Source organism: Triplophysa dalaica, chromosome 10 (genome assembly GCF_015846415.1).
Source record: "Triplophysa dalaica isolate WHDGS20190420 chromosome 10, ASM1584641v1, whole genome shotgun sequence".
Classification (NCBI taxonomy): Eukaryota; Metazoa; Chordata; class Actinopteri; order Cypriniformes; family Nemacheilidae; genus Triplophysa; species Triplophysa dalaica.
The window spans coordinates 5,126,522-5,142,074 of NC_079551.1; the positions used below are offsets into that span (position 1 = coordinate 5,126,522).

Here is a 15,553-nt window from a genome sequence, read left to right on the forward strand (position 1 = left end):
TTCCTGCATTAGTTCTATCAATATACATGCAAGTATTATTTTTTTTTTTAATAGAAAACAAATAATATTAACTATTTATAAGCATTATTGTTTTTAACTAATGAAGCGCCTGGTTGAATCCTGTTCTGTTTTTTATTGTACATTAATTTCCAAAGAACATAATTGCTTTCAAAGTGCATAAATGTCCTTAATATATTTTTATTAAAATTGTGTCATAGTCAGTATACTTGCACAGAACTGTGCCATATATATATATATATATATATATATATATAAGTAAACAAACAAACAAAAACCACAAATGTGTCTTTTAGAAATTCATAGAAAAACTTTTAATAGAAATTTAAAAAACACATATTTAACATGACTGTACAGGGAGCTTAAAACATTTAATCAAAATACATCTGTTTTCACAATGAGGTCATTAAAATGAAAATTTCACCATTGATTTAAAAAAATCTGTCTGGGGAAAAAAGCTTAAAAAGAATTAAATCATACGCGAGCCGTGTTTTATTGACTATGCTCACGAGTAGCCACACAGAATCACTTTTCAGCTAGAACAAGTCATCATGCCGAAGGATTTGGATGGACTTGGGTGACCGATTCTCAGTCCATCTTTGCAGCTCTCCACTGGTGTTGGATTTGTGTCCGATTGAGGCGTGGACTCGTAGAGAACGCATATGGACCCGTCCTCGCCGATCCGGTAGGACACTTCAAACGGGTCGACCCACATGGTGAGCTCACTTGGCAGCAGGGAAAAGAGCCGTTCCTTTGTGAGTCCGATGGTGTTGGCGGCTCTGCCTATTATAGGATCCATCTTGTGGTTGATCCGGATGCACCTGTAACCTGAACCTCTGCAGGGTGCGTTTGGGAACCAGTGGTGCAGATAGTGATCTACAATAAAGATGATAAATTAAGGGCTTGGCTATGACTAAATTAAATAAAATTCATGTGATGATGATAGACATTATAGTGTTACGTTTGTATATTATATAAAATATCATTGTGGTTGACACAAGTCCATTATACATATGTCTTTATTTCCAAAGTAAACCCATTTCAAAATATTTATTAATTGAACAAAACTGAATTTTACTGTTTTTGTCCATCACTTTTCTTGCCTTGGCAAAATCAAGACCTTGTTGTTGACTATAGCATTCACTATCCCTTGTCAAAGTCTTTGTTCTTTCTGCTAGATTTGTTTTCACTGATATAGGCAGATTAAAAAAAAAATGATAAAAGTTTCCAAGAACGGACTTTGACACAATAAAAAGATCAGATTGTAATCTTGTTGTCCATAATAAAAACCATTGTAGCCACCTTTGCCAGTATTATACTCAAAGTTTATATTTTCGATTTATTTAAATACTCCTGCAGTATTTAAAGATCGTGTTTCGTCTTTTCTTACCACCCAAAGACTCTTCCAAAGAGAATCTGAATTGTTGCAGCTGTTCTTCTGAAAGCAGCCTTGTTCCTCTCAACAGACGAGTAACAAAGTTAGCCGCAGTGGAGACTTCAGTTTTCATTTTCAAGTTTATCATGAGCTGGAAAAGAAAAATGTCACGTTTTAAAACAATAACACACGGTGAAATTGTCACATGAAGTCGTTTTCCAGATCAATGACTTCCAGTACAGCAAAACTCAACAGGCCTGGGCAATGGGCTTTGCTCCGTTCCTTTGTTCAAAACAACACGACAAAACGATCCTTAAAAACTACTAACCAGTTCCAGTGAATTAGGTTGGAAGTACAACGTGTTCCCACAACTGGTACAGGCGATTTAACCCCGCGTAGTCGTGTAAATAAGTAAGTAAATATATATTTTCGACAACAAACTTCCTTCTCCGACGGTGATTCGAGCTCTACGTGCAGCTGCAGTTCTGCGGTCGGATGGTAAACACTATGCAGCCTCGCGCTCCGCCAATCAGAGAGCGACGTCGCGTTGACGTCGCTGATAGGTTGTTTCCATAAAAAGACAGACGATTTTTTGTGTGATTTGTTTTCTTTTTTTGAGGGTTGATAATATGTGCTGTATGATTATTCTTATGAACATTTCTTTACTCTGCAATAAAAATAAAGAAATAAGACAGACTTCGGTGAAAGAAAATGAGTAGAAAGCAGTTAATAACGAGGTCTTTTCTGCACTGAATCTGCCTGTTTTACATTTACATTTTTATACCGTTTTATTTTTATGCGATGTATAGTAAAATATTATAAGGTTTATATTTTCTTGTTTCTCTCCTGTAAGTCAGGAATATCTATGTTAGTATGGAGGAAAATGTTGAACTTGATTATTTTACCACAAACGTGCATTTCGGAGCGCTACGTCACTTAATCACTTCAATTCTGTTTGTATGTTTACTTGACTCAATTGTCTTAAGTAACATTTCTGTTCGCTTTGTTTTTTGTCCTCTTGTATTTACGTATGTGCACATAAAATAAACCAACTTTGTCAACAAACTTCACGTTCAACACTCCCAAAACATCTCCAACAAATATAATCGTCTTTGAAAGTATATTATTGTAAGCGCAGCTGTGTTTCGATAGAATGAAAACGACAACATCAAACAATTCGCGTTTCGGTATCTCGTTTGACTCACGAGTCATCCGTAGTACGTGCGCTGCTGGATCGACCAATCAGATCACTGCGTTGCACACTTGGGCTGAGTTTTAGCCAATCGGGTGAGGCTGCTCAATCCCTTGCGCTTCCGTCTAGCCGCATGGTCCTCCCCTAGACGACCCGAATGAAAGCTCAAGAATATTACTAGTTTATGAAGTCAATAAATATCTGCTTGTTTTTGTCATTTATGTTTATGTTTATAAATAAAGGAAGCCATTTATAAAATGTACGTTTAGGATGCTGCGTAGAAGCACGTAACGCGTTATCAGACTGTAGCCGGTTAATGCACGAGCTCACAGTGGAACGGCAGCAGGTAATATTTTTACAATAAATCATTATTTCACTGTATACAACTTGTGTAGGTAAGAAATTGTTCAAAGTGTTTTTTGTGGTTATTAACCCCCATATTGTGTATTGAGAAACTCTAAAGTTGCTTGTAAATGCGTCTGTTATTATTAGCTAATGTTTTGTACAGTTATGCATAACTTATATTTAATTCATTTAAATTGAGTGTTTTACGATGTTTTTATGATATTTTTCAAAACAATTTGTTCAAATCAAAATAAGTTTAATGACAGTGATACCATGCTTTAAACATATATTTCTGTTTACATAATATGCCATTATATTTTTATATCATTGCTTGCTAGCAAAGCAACACACTTTTTACAGTATAAAATTCAGTTTATTCATTTCCGTCTTGTTCATGCTTCACAATATACCAATTCTCTATTGATTTCCCAGAAGATCCTCATTGAAATGGAGTTGCCACCAAGCAAGAGGCTGAAAGGCCATCAGACGTCCGCAGACCCCGATCCATTTGACGACGACATCGATTTTACCCAGGATGACCTGGCTCAGATGGACATCATCGCATCTCAGGCCATCACGGGCGACGGTCAGAACAGCGGCTCGAAGAGAACGTACGGCTCCGTTTACCCTGTTACTGATAACCAGAGCAAAGGTCCTGCGAGATCCGGACGGAAAACGTTCTCCCTGGGAGACGGTTGCAGTACTAGCGTGTTTAACATGACCGAACCTCAAAGAAAAGATGCATTTGGTTAGTATATAAGCTCGACGTTCTAAAAATGTTTCAAGAGGAAGAGTGTAATGTTTGTGTTATTTCATGTCACACAGGCGACGGGCATTCCAGCAAGGGTGAAGATCTGCACGTCAAGCAGTTAGCTGAACAGCAGGCCGAACTACAGAGAAAGGTTTGTTATTCTATGCTTTTCACTTACTGGAACTGGTGATTCTGTCTTACACCTCCTTCCATCCGTCTGTGTTTCTGTTCCCCTCAGCTGAGGGAGGTAGAGGACGAGATCCTGATGAAGAACGGGGAGATCCGGGTCTTGCGGGACTCCCTGAGACTGGCCAATCAGGAGAAGGACCAGCAGAGGCAGGCACAGATGGCACTGGAGAGAGAGAAAGCTCAGGCTCAGAGCGAACGAGAGAAGGAGCTGACAAAAAAGGTCAGAGAGGGTTTGCATGATGTCGTCGCCGTGCAAGATATCGTAGGGCATGTCCAACGTACGTCTGATTTCTCGCAGGTCCAGTCCCTGCAGTCAGATTTGCACTTTAAAGAAGCCGAAATGAACGAGATGAGGGGGAAACTTAAGAGCAGCGAGCGTGGAGGAAAGCTGGCCGGCACACCCGTGAGAAACAAGTAGGCAACATCTTTCAAAAAGTCATTTTGTTTTTTCTGTTTGGCCTTTTAAACACCAAAATACAGACATGTCATCACTTGCATGTCATTACAAAGTTGTATGAATTTTCTGTGGAACACATAAGAAGATATTTTGAGAAATGTCTCAGTGGTTAGGTTTTGTGTCCATACAATGAAAGTCAAAGGGGGCCAATGTGTTCAACATTCTTGAAAATATCTTCTTTTGTGTTCTGCAGAAGAAAGTCATGAGGGCGAATAAATGATGATCGAATTTTAACATCAAAAATCTTGATTTTTAAATGTTGATGTTTTGTTGACACAGTGTTCAGTCTCCTGCCGGTCGAGCGTTCTTGACCAAAGAAACGTTTTCAGCCCAGCTCGCCAATAAAACCTCTCCAATCAAAGGGCATTTATTCGAGGGTAAGGATTACGTTTCATTTTTATGTGCATTTCCTGTCTGTTGTGTTTTCATTGACCTTCCATATCAAATTTCAAACATTATAAGATGGCAAACGAACACACTCGAAAAGATCGTCTGCAGAGGAACCACATTCAGAGCAAACCATCATCTCTGACCTCCATCAAGAAGGTAACGGCTGGTATGATCTTGACTTAAATCTCAGTTTTGAAGCTCGTTGTGCTTGTGTAATGTTGTTTTTTCACTCTAGGATGTGTGCTGCTGAAACTACTGCTTCAACAACAGTTAGATCCCAGCACTCTGAGTCTCTGTCACCTGTTGTCAGTCAGACCCGACGCTCTTCCAAACGTCCTATCACAGAACGGTTACGTCAGTCCGTAAGTATCAGCAACATCCCATTGTATCCCAGTCTACACATAAAAGCAGTTTTGGAAGTCTGCCTTCTTTGTAAATATTGGGTTCCACTACATGGTATTGTTTGCAATCATGAAATGTTTTCGGGAAATCATCAGTTGACTTACAACAGTAATCATGCATGTATCAAAGGGGTCATATGGCGCGGATACATGTTTTTTTGTGTTGTTGGTTTGTTTTTAGTTGCCCATGCATGTATTAGACACGTTCAATTGCAAAAATTAAAGTGTGGGATCAAAACATGCATTCTATCTAATAGCGAATGCTCACCCAGACCTGCCTGAAACACATCGTGTAACCACACCCCCACAAATCTTCGTCAGTTCGTGGTATGATTCGACTAATAAGAATGGACGTACCTGTCAGGTGCTTTGGCACCTGATGTTCCAAATATGGTAGGAGGCGTTACATTTCCGTCACACGATTGCAGTATTTAACCAATCACTAGGCTCTGGTTAACTGGCCAATCAAAGCACACCTCGCTTTTCAGTATGTGGAAAATACAGCGCTTTTGAACCTTATCGTGTATACACATTTCATTACATCTTAAACAAACTATAATATTTGTTTAAGCCGTGTCATATCACCCCTTTAACAAAGTATGTTTACTTTCCACTGCAGCATTGTAAGCAATATTCTCTAACTGAGAATTATTGTGAGAATAATTTCTCTACATCCATTTACATTTTTCAGGAGATTTAGATATTTTGAACAAAAATAGTTGAACTTTGTATGAATTCCAGAAATGACAAAATATTCAAAAGCATAATAATTGTTGTTTAATTTCTAGTTGAGATCCTCTCAAGAAAATCCCAATACATATGTGTGAATTTCATAATTGTGTTTATCCTTGACAATTTAATACTATAAAATCTTAAAAATCATCATGTCTTCTTTTCTCCTCGAGGGGTTCGCTGGCAACCTCCAGCTCATCTTCTGGAGATCTCCGAGTGCTTCATCGCCCTCAAACCCTATTCCACCAGCTTCAGAGTCTCGCCATGTCCGCTCTGACCGCGCTAGCTGTCCGCCCACCGACCAACCATGTCGCTCTCCCCTCTGCCCGCCAAACCTGCCGTCCGGCTGTCCACTTCCTCCCCCTGCTCACCTTTCACATCACCACGTACTGTCAGACACTGGAATCCATAGAGAGCTCGGGTAAAACTTCGCTCCACGGCAGCTCCCTCTCGAGTTCCTCCGACTCCAGCTTAGCCTCCAGTCTCGAGGAATCTCTCAGCGGCCAGGAAGAACTCACCCTTGCTGCCATGAACGCACTTTATCATGTAGTGTGCTGCAGCTGTGAGGCCTTGGAGATGGTGCTATGCCACCTGGACGGAGAGACTCAAGAACAGAATGACGTGGACAGACCTCAGGCTTCCAAAAGCATCCTTAGTACGTCAGAACATCAGAGCGTGGAAGTGCAGACGCAGATGCCTCTTCTGAAGAGACTCCTGCAGTTGGCAGATCCTGGGTTCATTACGGCTGCCGGCCAGAAGGAGGCGGTACTGATCAGCAGTCTTAGGATTCTGTGTGCGCTGGCTGAGAGAGCAGAGGACAACCAACTTATGAGGTTCAGTTGTATATGGAATAACCTATAGTTATTGTATAAGAACATGTGACCAAGAATAACGCCACAGTTAACCATCAACAGAGAGCTTTTGTGACTCATTTACCAGAATTTAAATGTTTATGGGGTGGTTTTCCAGACAGGGATTAGTTTAAGTGTGGACCAGGCCTTAGTTTAATCAGGAAATTAAGATGTTTTACCAAACATGCCTTACTTAAAACATTACGTGTGAGCATTTTGAGACAATACAAAATTATGTATTTTAAGATATGGCAGTGCAGGCTGTTTTTTCGTTTCGGACAGCTCTAGCATTTATTTTAGACTAGGACTAGTCTATCCCTGTCCGGGAAACCGCCCTTTGTGTTTAGGCATTTAATAGTATGATAAGGATAATTAAATTATTTTGGAAAAGTTTTGCTGCATCACATCATCCGGATTTGTAGCTTGTAGCAGGACAATGTTGAAAATGCAGTTTTATACTAAAACAATTCAAACGTTTCTTTGAATTAAAATCAAATAAAATATCTGGTAACTTTGCTAACAGAAACGAGAAATGTGGCCTTAGCGTTAGCAATACACTTAGCAAGTTTGGTTCAGTCACTACAATTATTCACTTATAACAAAATTGCTTAAAATGAAACTGAAATAATTCAAATTGATTTAATTCAAAATATTTATAAAATTACGATAAAACAAAAAACTCAATTAAAGTGTAACGACCCGTTCAGACCGCCAACCACACCCAACGACAAAGCAACATGATTCCATTCATTTCAATGAAAAGATGATGATCATTGATTATTGGCGACAGGAAGTGGGCGTCTCAAGCGACGCAACAAAGTTGAGAATTGCTCAACTTTTATGCAAATGATGCGACCACCAATAGGAGTAAAGCAGCGGAGCTCATGTCATCCGTCTCTCGTCAGTTATTAACATGTTTGTTGATAAACATTACTAGATCAGCCATAGCTAGGAACGCCTTCTAATGACCTCGTAGCTAGCAAGATACTAGCGACACAATTGCTGGCGATGTGAACGCACCCTAATTGTATATATTGCACATTTATGATTGAAACTGATGTCTTTCATATCTCAAATGTAGACTCAAGGTCATCCTGTCGAGTCAAGCGCTGCTTAAATGTCTAACTCCGGAGATGTCGCACAAAACCGCCCGTCTGTCTGTGAGACTTCTGTCGTTCATCATCTGCAGCAACGAGATGGCCGTTCAGCTCTGCTCACACGATTGTAATTGTTTTCAACATTTCTTTTTTGATATATAAAGCATCTTTTCTACATTACTGTCTTAAAAACAAACCGTATCTTCCCCAAGATGCATGTCCTCTTCTCAGAACGTTCCAGTACGTCACCTCCAGACCAGATAAATCTGCCTCTGAGGATGTGTGGAGCCGCTTTGAGCTTGAGGTGATCATCCTGTCTGAATTGTGTTGTGTGGTACCGTAATGACACATTAAATATGATTTTTAAATCAACAGGTTATACGGATGTTAACCAAGCTGTTCACACAGAACGCAGGAACTTGGGCCGCTCTCTGTCAATCATCCTGCCAGTGTATACATGAGGTTTGTTCTTCTTACAGTCTTAAGCTAAATGATTCACTTTGAAAACAACAGGGCGAGGTCACCAAATTCAGGAGAGAATGTTGTCAATGTTTATTGAGGTTTATGTTGCAGTATCAACACTGTGTGGAGGTTAAAATGTTTTTAGTTTAAAGATAATAATGAATCATTTCCTTCAGCTGCTTTTTATTGTATTTTGCAACCACGACCTGTTGAATAATAGTTATTTTGTGACATAACTCACATATTAATCATCATTATGTATAATATTAAAATTAATAATTGTTTTTTTTTGGTTTAAATTATTAATATGAATATTTATCTATTAAATATTTTTACACACACTTTTTATTCTTGCTTTATGTATATTTATGCATGTTTATTTGGGATATTGTTTACATCTTTACAACTGAATGACGCTCTTTGCTTTAAAATGAATAAAAAAATGCCTAGGAATCCTAGAATCCTCTTATGTGACATTGCATTGTCTTATATAACAATAAAACAAAATTAATAAAAATAAAAAACAATACCATTGCCAATATTCCATACCAGCAATTTAATAAAATTGAATTGACTTTGAATACAATTCGTTTGGTTTAAACATATTTTGTGCCGTAACTTCTCAGCTGGTGCGGACGGTGGTGGTGCTGTTACACACTCAATGGCTGAAAACTAAAGGCAGAGAAAGCCAGACATCTTGTAATCGGACCTGGTCGATTCATGGAGTTCAGGTGCTACGAGAAGCTCTCATGTTTCTCCACTGGCTGCTTCTTAAAGACTCGTCATTCTCAGAACACTGTCTGGACGTCCTGCACATGTATGATCAGGTCATCCCCGCCATCAGAGACACGTTCAGACTGATCCCAGATCTGACCGAGAGTGAAGGTGAGCTCTTTTGTGAGCCTTTGTTATAATGAAGCATGTTTCGGGGAGGTATTACTTGACATGAAAGTACAGAGTGCGTCAATATTTAAAGAGGTCATATGATACAGCTAAAACGAATATTCTTGTTTGTTTTAGATATAATGCAATGTAATGTGTATTTTCCACATACAGTGATTGTTTATCTCCTCTTTGCTCCGCCTCTCTGAAACGCATAGATGTTTTATAAAGCTCAGCCATCTGAAAAGTGAGGTGTGCTGTTATTGGTCAAATACTGCAAGTGTGTGACAGAAATGTAACGCCATATTTGGAACATCTGGTTTTCCCATTTTAATTGCTTATACATTTGGGTGGTCTTAGTCAAATCATACCACAAACTGACGTAGATTTTATGTAGCATCAATGTTTAATTTATATTTAGCTCAAGTACATTTTGAGCGTATATCAATTATTATGATATATCTCTATATTGCAAATAAACAAAAACTGTAAAAAAAATATTTTCTTTCCAATTGAAACTGTCAGAAACTTCTATAAATTTCTGTATCTGGGGTAAGGTGGGAACCTATTTTTAGTAACTATGTTAAACTATTGTTTTGAGCTCAGTGGTGTGCTAGTACCTTGTCATTTCTGCGTACAAGTAATAATACCAAAATGTATTAATGTGTGAAATTTTTATTTTTTATTTTTCTAGGAATAACATCGATGGTAAAAAAAAAATATGTGATTTTTGTATTCAGCATTTTATACTTAATAAAGAAACCTAAAAAATGAAGCGAAAAAAGTTACATTGTGTAATTCAAACTGTGTCAGTTTGAAGTAAAGATAGGTACCTAAAATAACCTGCAATTTTATGTTACACACAAAATGTGCAGATTTTTATCAGATGTTTTGGTGTTTATTGAAATGACATAACCTGCACTGTGCTGTCGTTTCTCTGCAGAGTTGGCAGTAGAAGAGATCTGTCGCTCTGAGACGGAGGACGTTGAAGACATGGACACAGAGGCAGAACCGTAACGATCACATGCACAATGACGTCAGAGGTTGTGTAATGGACGTCTGTTGTGATTTTCCCATATGATGACATTCTGATGTTCACCGTATTGTGTCTTATCGTCAGATTTTGTCTTTTTTTTAAGACTTGATCACTAAAATGATTGAATGGCATGTATTGTGAATCGTGAAAGTGTGAACACACACATCAGTCAACAGAATGCAATTTTGACACGTCCCTAATCATTCTACATTACAAATTGTATCCCAGAGGTGCTTGTTTTACATGATATGATTTAGGACACACTAAACTTGTGAATATACAATATCCATGAGAATATGTCAAAAATAGTACAACAAAGGTGACAGAATCGCACATTATGTCCAATAGTGTTTCCAAGTACTCAACTGTATTATTTGTATCATTTTGAGCTAATATTACCCACAAACCCTCTGGTTTGTGGTGTTTAAATTTTTATACTGACAAACAATCTAGGTTAGGCTCATGAACAATTTTTTACGTGCCGAACCGAATGTGTAATAAACAGAGTTTAATTTAATGAACGGCCATATTGTCTCACTATATACACAAGTATGTACTTCCCCATCGAACTAGGACTCATGACAAACTTTACTTCCTGGAAACTTTTTGTAAGCCCTCTTCTGTATAGGTCAAACATTGTAGACGAATGGAAAACAGTGGGTTAAACTTGTTTTTTGGTAAACAATTTGACATTTCAGACTGATGTTTTGAGCATAAGAACAGGGTTTTATTTGCTGCTGCAAACATGGAGATGCTTGAAAACAAACGTTTGAACATAAAACACAGATTACTTTGACCTTTACACACATGTATAAACTTCAAGAATATGACGAAACCAGCAAAGCGTGTGGAAGTTTTGAGTGTACCGATAGAAGGACTGCCAAATATATAACCGCTTCACTCCGGATATATATGAAGACAACATTTAAATATTTCACCCTCTTTCTAACCTTGCGTATGCTACATTGAAATGCTATATTTGGTCTGTGAAGTTGCATTTTTGACCCTCAAGGAAAGAAGTCACAAGGGAAATTTCTACAGTGTGATGTCGCCCTCGTTTAACAAAACTATAGTTGATGTTTTCTCTGCTTTCTAATACCAGGGTTCCCACTTTGCTACATCTTGTGCAAATGCAGAATTTACGTGGCTAAATGCAAGGTTAACCCAACTAAAATAACATCTGCTTATACTTCATATTCCGGTAAGTAACTTAAACATGCCGTGGGAACCCTGCGATCAACACGTCCGTGTCGTTTGGTGCAATATGAAACAAGGCATATTCTGGATTCTCGTACATGAAAGCCCATTTAAAGCACGAATGTACTTTCACAGATGTACAAACTCGAATACAACATTAAGCTGAACGGCAGACTGGCGTCACATTCCCATTCGAATTCGACCAACCTAGATTCTCTGTTTTGTGCAAATATTCCTGTTGAAAAATAATGCAAAGCGCCTCTTATATAAGGCTCCAAAGGCATTCAAATAAGAAACAAGTACTTTCGATGAAGGTTTTCAATTCTCAAACCATTTTCGCTTTGCTAAATCGAGAAAAACTAACAGAACACGACGCTAAAAATATGGCTTCACCTAGATGACTGCAGGAGTGGATAAAACTAGACTTATATAAAATGAAAGGAAAAGTTTAAAGAAACAGAAATAAATGTCAGTCGTTTTAGTCCTGACGGCAGGATTGTGCCCACACAAGCCGTTCGCTACATGAAAGTGTCTTGTTCGGTCACGTTCACGTCCCGCTGATGTAACTGGTGCTTGTGGTTCAGAAACCGGTCTTTGGTGGTTCCATGTAGGCGGGGTTGTACGCCGGTTGAGTCGAGCTGTAGCCTGTCTGTGGGGCCGGCTGAGCCAAACCAGGATGAACGGGTGGTTGGACGGGGTACGAGGCCTGACCGCCATCAAACGCTGCCTGGCTGTAGGGAGCAGGATATCCTGGACCGCCTGTAAACACAGTTTTAGTTTATTTTCATGATAAACAGGAAATGCAAGCTGGCGGGTGTGTCTGTAGAGCTTACCAGCCTCCTGATATGGTGGCGGTGGTCCTGCTATGTACGGTTGACCCTGATATGGTCCGGTTGGCATAGGGGGTCCACCATAACCCGGCTGACCTCTGTATCCAGCCGGAGGGCCCACAGGCTGATATGGTGGGTACTGACCGGCCGGGACGACGGGCTGCTGAGGGTATTGTGCGCTTATGACTGTGTGCGTTGTCGTCGTCACTATGGCTATAAAGGAAGAAACATGTGACGAATAAGAAGCGATTGTGATGGGTTTAAGTACATAAGCTCAGTTTACAACGTAAACGTTTTATAAATTATTTCATTGAATCACAGACGTCTCGAGACATGAAATAACAATGTGCGATCTGCATCCTTCACCATTAAGTCAATGACACGCATTCACGATCCCCCCCCCCCTCGTGGTTGCTGTAGACACAATGAGTCACCCTGGGTGGGGTATCCCAGAATGCTCCAGCATTCATTTTTTCCACCAACCGGAGCCAAGAGACTCGCATTCCTGTGTTTGTATCATAGACTGTGAGGTAAGACAAAAGTCTTAAACTGCTACAAAAAAATCTGCCCTTAAATTATTTCAAGAGTGCTTGAAACAGACTTTAATTATTAAGCAAAGAAGCACAGGCGAGGTGAAAGTATGCTGACGCAACTGTGAACCATCACATGATTGACACTCACCCAACACGTTTATTCAAGTGTGCTATACGTGTACTTTTAAACTAAATACGATTTTTTTTTTTATTATAATAAATACATAAATATTAAAAATAATGTTAGTTGAGGAGATTCCCCCTTCCATGTAATGCGCGTTGAGTTTCCAGAAAAGCGCTTTATAAATGTAATGAATAATTATTATTAAGTAATCAAGTTAAAAAAGTAATTCAATAAAAAAGTCATGGAAAAGTATTATTTAATTAAATAAAAAGTAGCCCAGTTTAGTAAAATTAAACTAGTACACTTACATGTATACTAATACTAGTATCTACTAAAATATATACTTTGCTTTAGAATACTTAATCAAACAAACTCGTAGTATACTTATTTTTAAGGGCCGTAATAAACAAGCTCCTCAGTCTTTTATTTACGACCGTTACCTTCTTTACAAAGGCCACACAAAGTGTTACGCTTTAAAAACGGTCGGCAAACGTCAAAGTAAGAACACACTCACGACAACGTTGTGTACCATATACAAAAAAAGTGTCTAAACACAAATGCTTGGTGACATTGCTTCAATCCTCTCCTTCTTCCCCAAACATATAAGTAAATATATAAATAAATCAGTCCATGTTCCTCTTATGTTCTCCCGGCATGATTTTAAAAGGCGGTTTACACATTTTGCTTACATTTGATCAGAGACCTAAAATAAGCACACCGTTCGGACGTTGGGAGCGGGCATACTTACGTGCGGGTTTCCTGCACATCTTATAGAGACAGCAGCAGGGACAGACGCAGCAGACGATGAAGAAGATGATGAAGATTACGATCGCCGCCACCGATACGCCAATAGCGATAGGCTTGAAGTCATTGCTGCAGGCGATTTACAAAAAAACAATTATTACAAACACATTTTTTGTGTACAGCTGGTTTATTGATGAGATTCTTATCTATTTATTGAGGAAGTGGCTTATATAATTTCCTTCCTTCCTGAAACAGATGCAAAACACACAGTTTCCTCCATATTTTATGATTAATAACGACACATTATTTCCTCTATTTGGACACGTTTTCATTGACAAACTATTCCAAGAAAGGTAAACTATCAAGAAAGGGTAAACGTACAAAATACAGTCGTTTTGAGCTTCCTCGGTGAAAATATTCAACGGGTTGGAGCAGCAGAATCTGTCGTTGCAGTTTCCACAACAGAACTGTAGGATGTTGCACTCAATGGATGGTTTGTAAAGGCCATTGCTTGTAATGTAGCTTTCACAATCATTATCAGCTAAACAAAGACAAAAGAAATGTTATCATCGCAGTTCTTCTTCAGGTAATAGAAAAACACTACTAAACTCAACTCAAAGTTCACAAGCACTTTTTAATGCGTTTTATCGGTAAGATATATACAAAACCCAGTGATAAACATATGGGACCAATATAATGATTTAGGTCTAAAAATCACAAAATACAGAGAAGAGAAAAACAAAGTCATATTTCAGGTTGTGTTTCATTTCTTGTGAGCATATTTTCAAGATTCGTGATATGGAGAAATGAATCACTGTTCGGTTTCACGCTATTAAAACTTGATTCATGACACATCACATAAAAACGCATTACAGAATTTACATAGATTGTTTGGTTATAACCAAAATGACCTATTTATTAACTAATGGCATACGATGACTTTACAAAGTTAACCCTTATGAAAAGTAATACTGACTTCACTATAGTTCAAGTATGTTTTGTTTGTATTGTTGAGCCATTTGTGTTGCCATGGTTTTAGGAAAATCGCGAGACCAAATGTCTGGTTAGCATAAATAACATCGTTAACTATGATAACTGTTGTAAAAAAAACGTGGCTTGTTTATAAATTGAAGATTATCACTAATGAAAAAACATTTGAAAAAAAAAATCACACATAAAAGCTTGATTTTTAATAATAACGAGAATAGTGTCGATGCAAATTATAGCGCGCTATGAAATGTAACTTTACGCACGCTACGTTTTAACACGCTAACGTGCGCGTTACCCTTGTCCAGCCATCTGTTAGTACTTATTAACGCATAAACCGCCCGGTTTAACAAGTTTATACGGATCCACCAGAATCCCCGTTTCTCTTACCGACTGTCGTCGTGAATAAAGCCGCTGAAAGGAGCAAAAGAACCGGGACGGCGGAGGCCATAGCGCAGCGTCTCCCCTTCACTAGCGCGATGAGTGCGGACGATGTAATATGAAACGACGCCTACACCGCACCGACGTGTCTGCGTGGAATCCTGCCGTGGGCTTCAAGAACAAAGAGCTGTCACGCGTGTCATTAATGTTTAACTGCTCGGGTTGTGGCCGCGGGACGAGGTCGGAAAATCTCGGAATACGAGGTTAACCGTCGCCGTAAGTGAATCACAAAGAAACCTGCGGAAGAGTTGTCGGACCCGCAACAGAGACAAAACAGCCCCTCCCATACTGGATGTTGTTTGGGATAAACGAAATCGAAGGCAGGAAACAGGAAAAACATGTTTTAAATGTTTAATTATGACACGCATGCTTTTCCTAAATCGTCTGAATGAATGTTTATAAAAACTAAGCGAAAGATATATAAAGCATCACATAATTGCCCATTTGTTTATTGGTTTTGATGGAAATACAGCGCCCCCTGGAGGTTGATAATGGTAATGTGTGTTGAGTGAATATGCA

At 38.8% G+C, this 15,553-nt stretch overlaps 3 protein-coding genes across 4 annotated transcripts; 1 reads left to right on the forward strand and 2 right to left on the reverse strand.

The window, feature by feature from the left end:
* Nucleotides 1–306: 306 nt before the first annotated feature.
* Nucleotides 307–1,876, reverse strand: si:dkey-42i9.4 (uncharacterized protein LOC492503 homolog). Its single transcript, XM_056758870.1, has 3 exons — nucleotides 1,722–1,876; nucleotides 1,409–1,544; nucleotides 307–894 (listed from the first exon to the last, which is right to left on the reverse strand). Exons 2-3 carry the CDS (start codon nucleotides 1,539–1,541, stop codon nucleotides 551–553), a joined length of 477 nt encoding a protein of 158 aa, XP_056614848.1. The 5' UTR covers nucleotides 1,542–1,544; nucleotides 1,722–1,876; the 3' UTR covers nucleotides 307–550.
* Nucleotides 1,877–2,046: 170 nt separating this feature from the next.
* Nucleotides 2,047–10,695, forward strand: atrip (ATR interacting protein). Of its 2 annotated transcripts, none has more exons than XM_056758867.1 (14): nucleotides 2,047–2,931; nucleotides 3,363–3,678; nucleotides 3,756–3,832; nucleotides 3,920–4,090; nucleotides 4,169–4,284; nucleotides 4,607–4,704; nucleotides 4,790–4,873; nucleotides 4,953–5,079; nucleotides 6,024–6,683; nucleotides 7,783–7,925; nucleotides 8,011–8,102; nucleotides 8,174–8,260; nucleotides 8,887–9,145; nucleotides 10,086–10,695. In XM_056758867.1, exons 1-14 carry the CDS (start codon nucleotides 2,902–2,904, stop codon nucleotides 10,157–10,159), a joined length of 2,334 nt encoding a protein of 777 aa, XP_056614845.1. In that variant the 5' UTR covers nucleotides 2,047–2,901; the 3' UTR covers nucleotides 10,160–10,695. The 2 variants fall into 2 exon arrangements, with proteins under 2 accessions (XP_056614845.1, XP_056614846.1); XM_056758868.1 differs by having other exon boundaries at nucleotides 3,366–3,678.
* Nucleotides 10,696–10,869: 174 nt separating this feature from the next.
* On the reverse strand, nucleotides 10,870–15,389 carry LOC130429993 (protein shisa-5-like). Its single transcript, XM_056758869.1, has 5 exons — nucleotides 14,984–15,389; nucleotides 13,988–14,147; nucleotides 13,611–13,735; nucleotides 12,209–12,418; nucleotides 10,870–12,134 (listed from the first exon to the last, which is right to left on the reverse strand). The coding sequence occupies exons 1-5, from the start codon at nucleotides 15,042–15,044 to the stop codon at nucleotides 11,956–11,958; spliced, it is 735 nt and encodes a 244-aa protein (XP_056614847.1). The 5' UTR covers nucleotides 15,045–15,389; the 3' UTR covers nucleotides 10,870–11,955.
* Nucleotides 15,390–15,553: the final 164 nt, after the last annotated feature.

Bases quoted from the DNA above. Each gene is read 5' to 3' on its own strand.
- si:dkey-42i9.4 (XM_056758870.1), bottom strand. From the start codon at position 1,541: ATGATAAACTTGAAAATGAAAACTGAAGTCTCCACTGCGGCTAACTTT. The intron at 895-1,408 runs GTAAGAAAAGAC...TCTTTATTGTAG, and splicing joins TTTGGAAGAGTCTTTGGGTG to ATCACTATCTGCACCACTGG.
- atrip (XM_056758867.1), top strand. From the start codon at position 2,902: ATGCACGAGCTCACAGTGGAACGGCAGCAG. The intron at 3,679-3,755 runs GTTAGTATATAA...CATGTCACACAG, and splicing joins TCAAAGAAAAGATGCATTTG to GCGACGGGCATTCCAGCAAG. The intron at 6,684-7,782 runs GTTCAGTTGTAT...TCTCAAATGTAG, and splicing joins GAGGACAACCAACTTATGAG to ACTCAAGGTCATCCTGTCGA.
- LOC130429993 (XM_056758869.1), bottom strand. From the start codon at position 15,044: ATGGCCTCCGCCGTCCCGGTTCTTTTGCTCCTTTCAGCGGCTTTATTC. The intron at 14,148-14,983 runs GTAAGAGAAACG...GTCTTTGTTTAG, and splicing joins TTTATTCACGACGACAGTCG to CTGATAATGATTGTGAAAGC. The intron at 12,135-12,208 runs GTAAGCTCTACA...CTGTGTTTACAG, and splicing joins GCCACCATATCAGGAGGCTG to GCGGTCCAGGATATCCTGCT.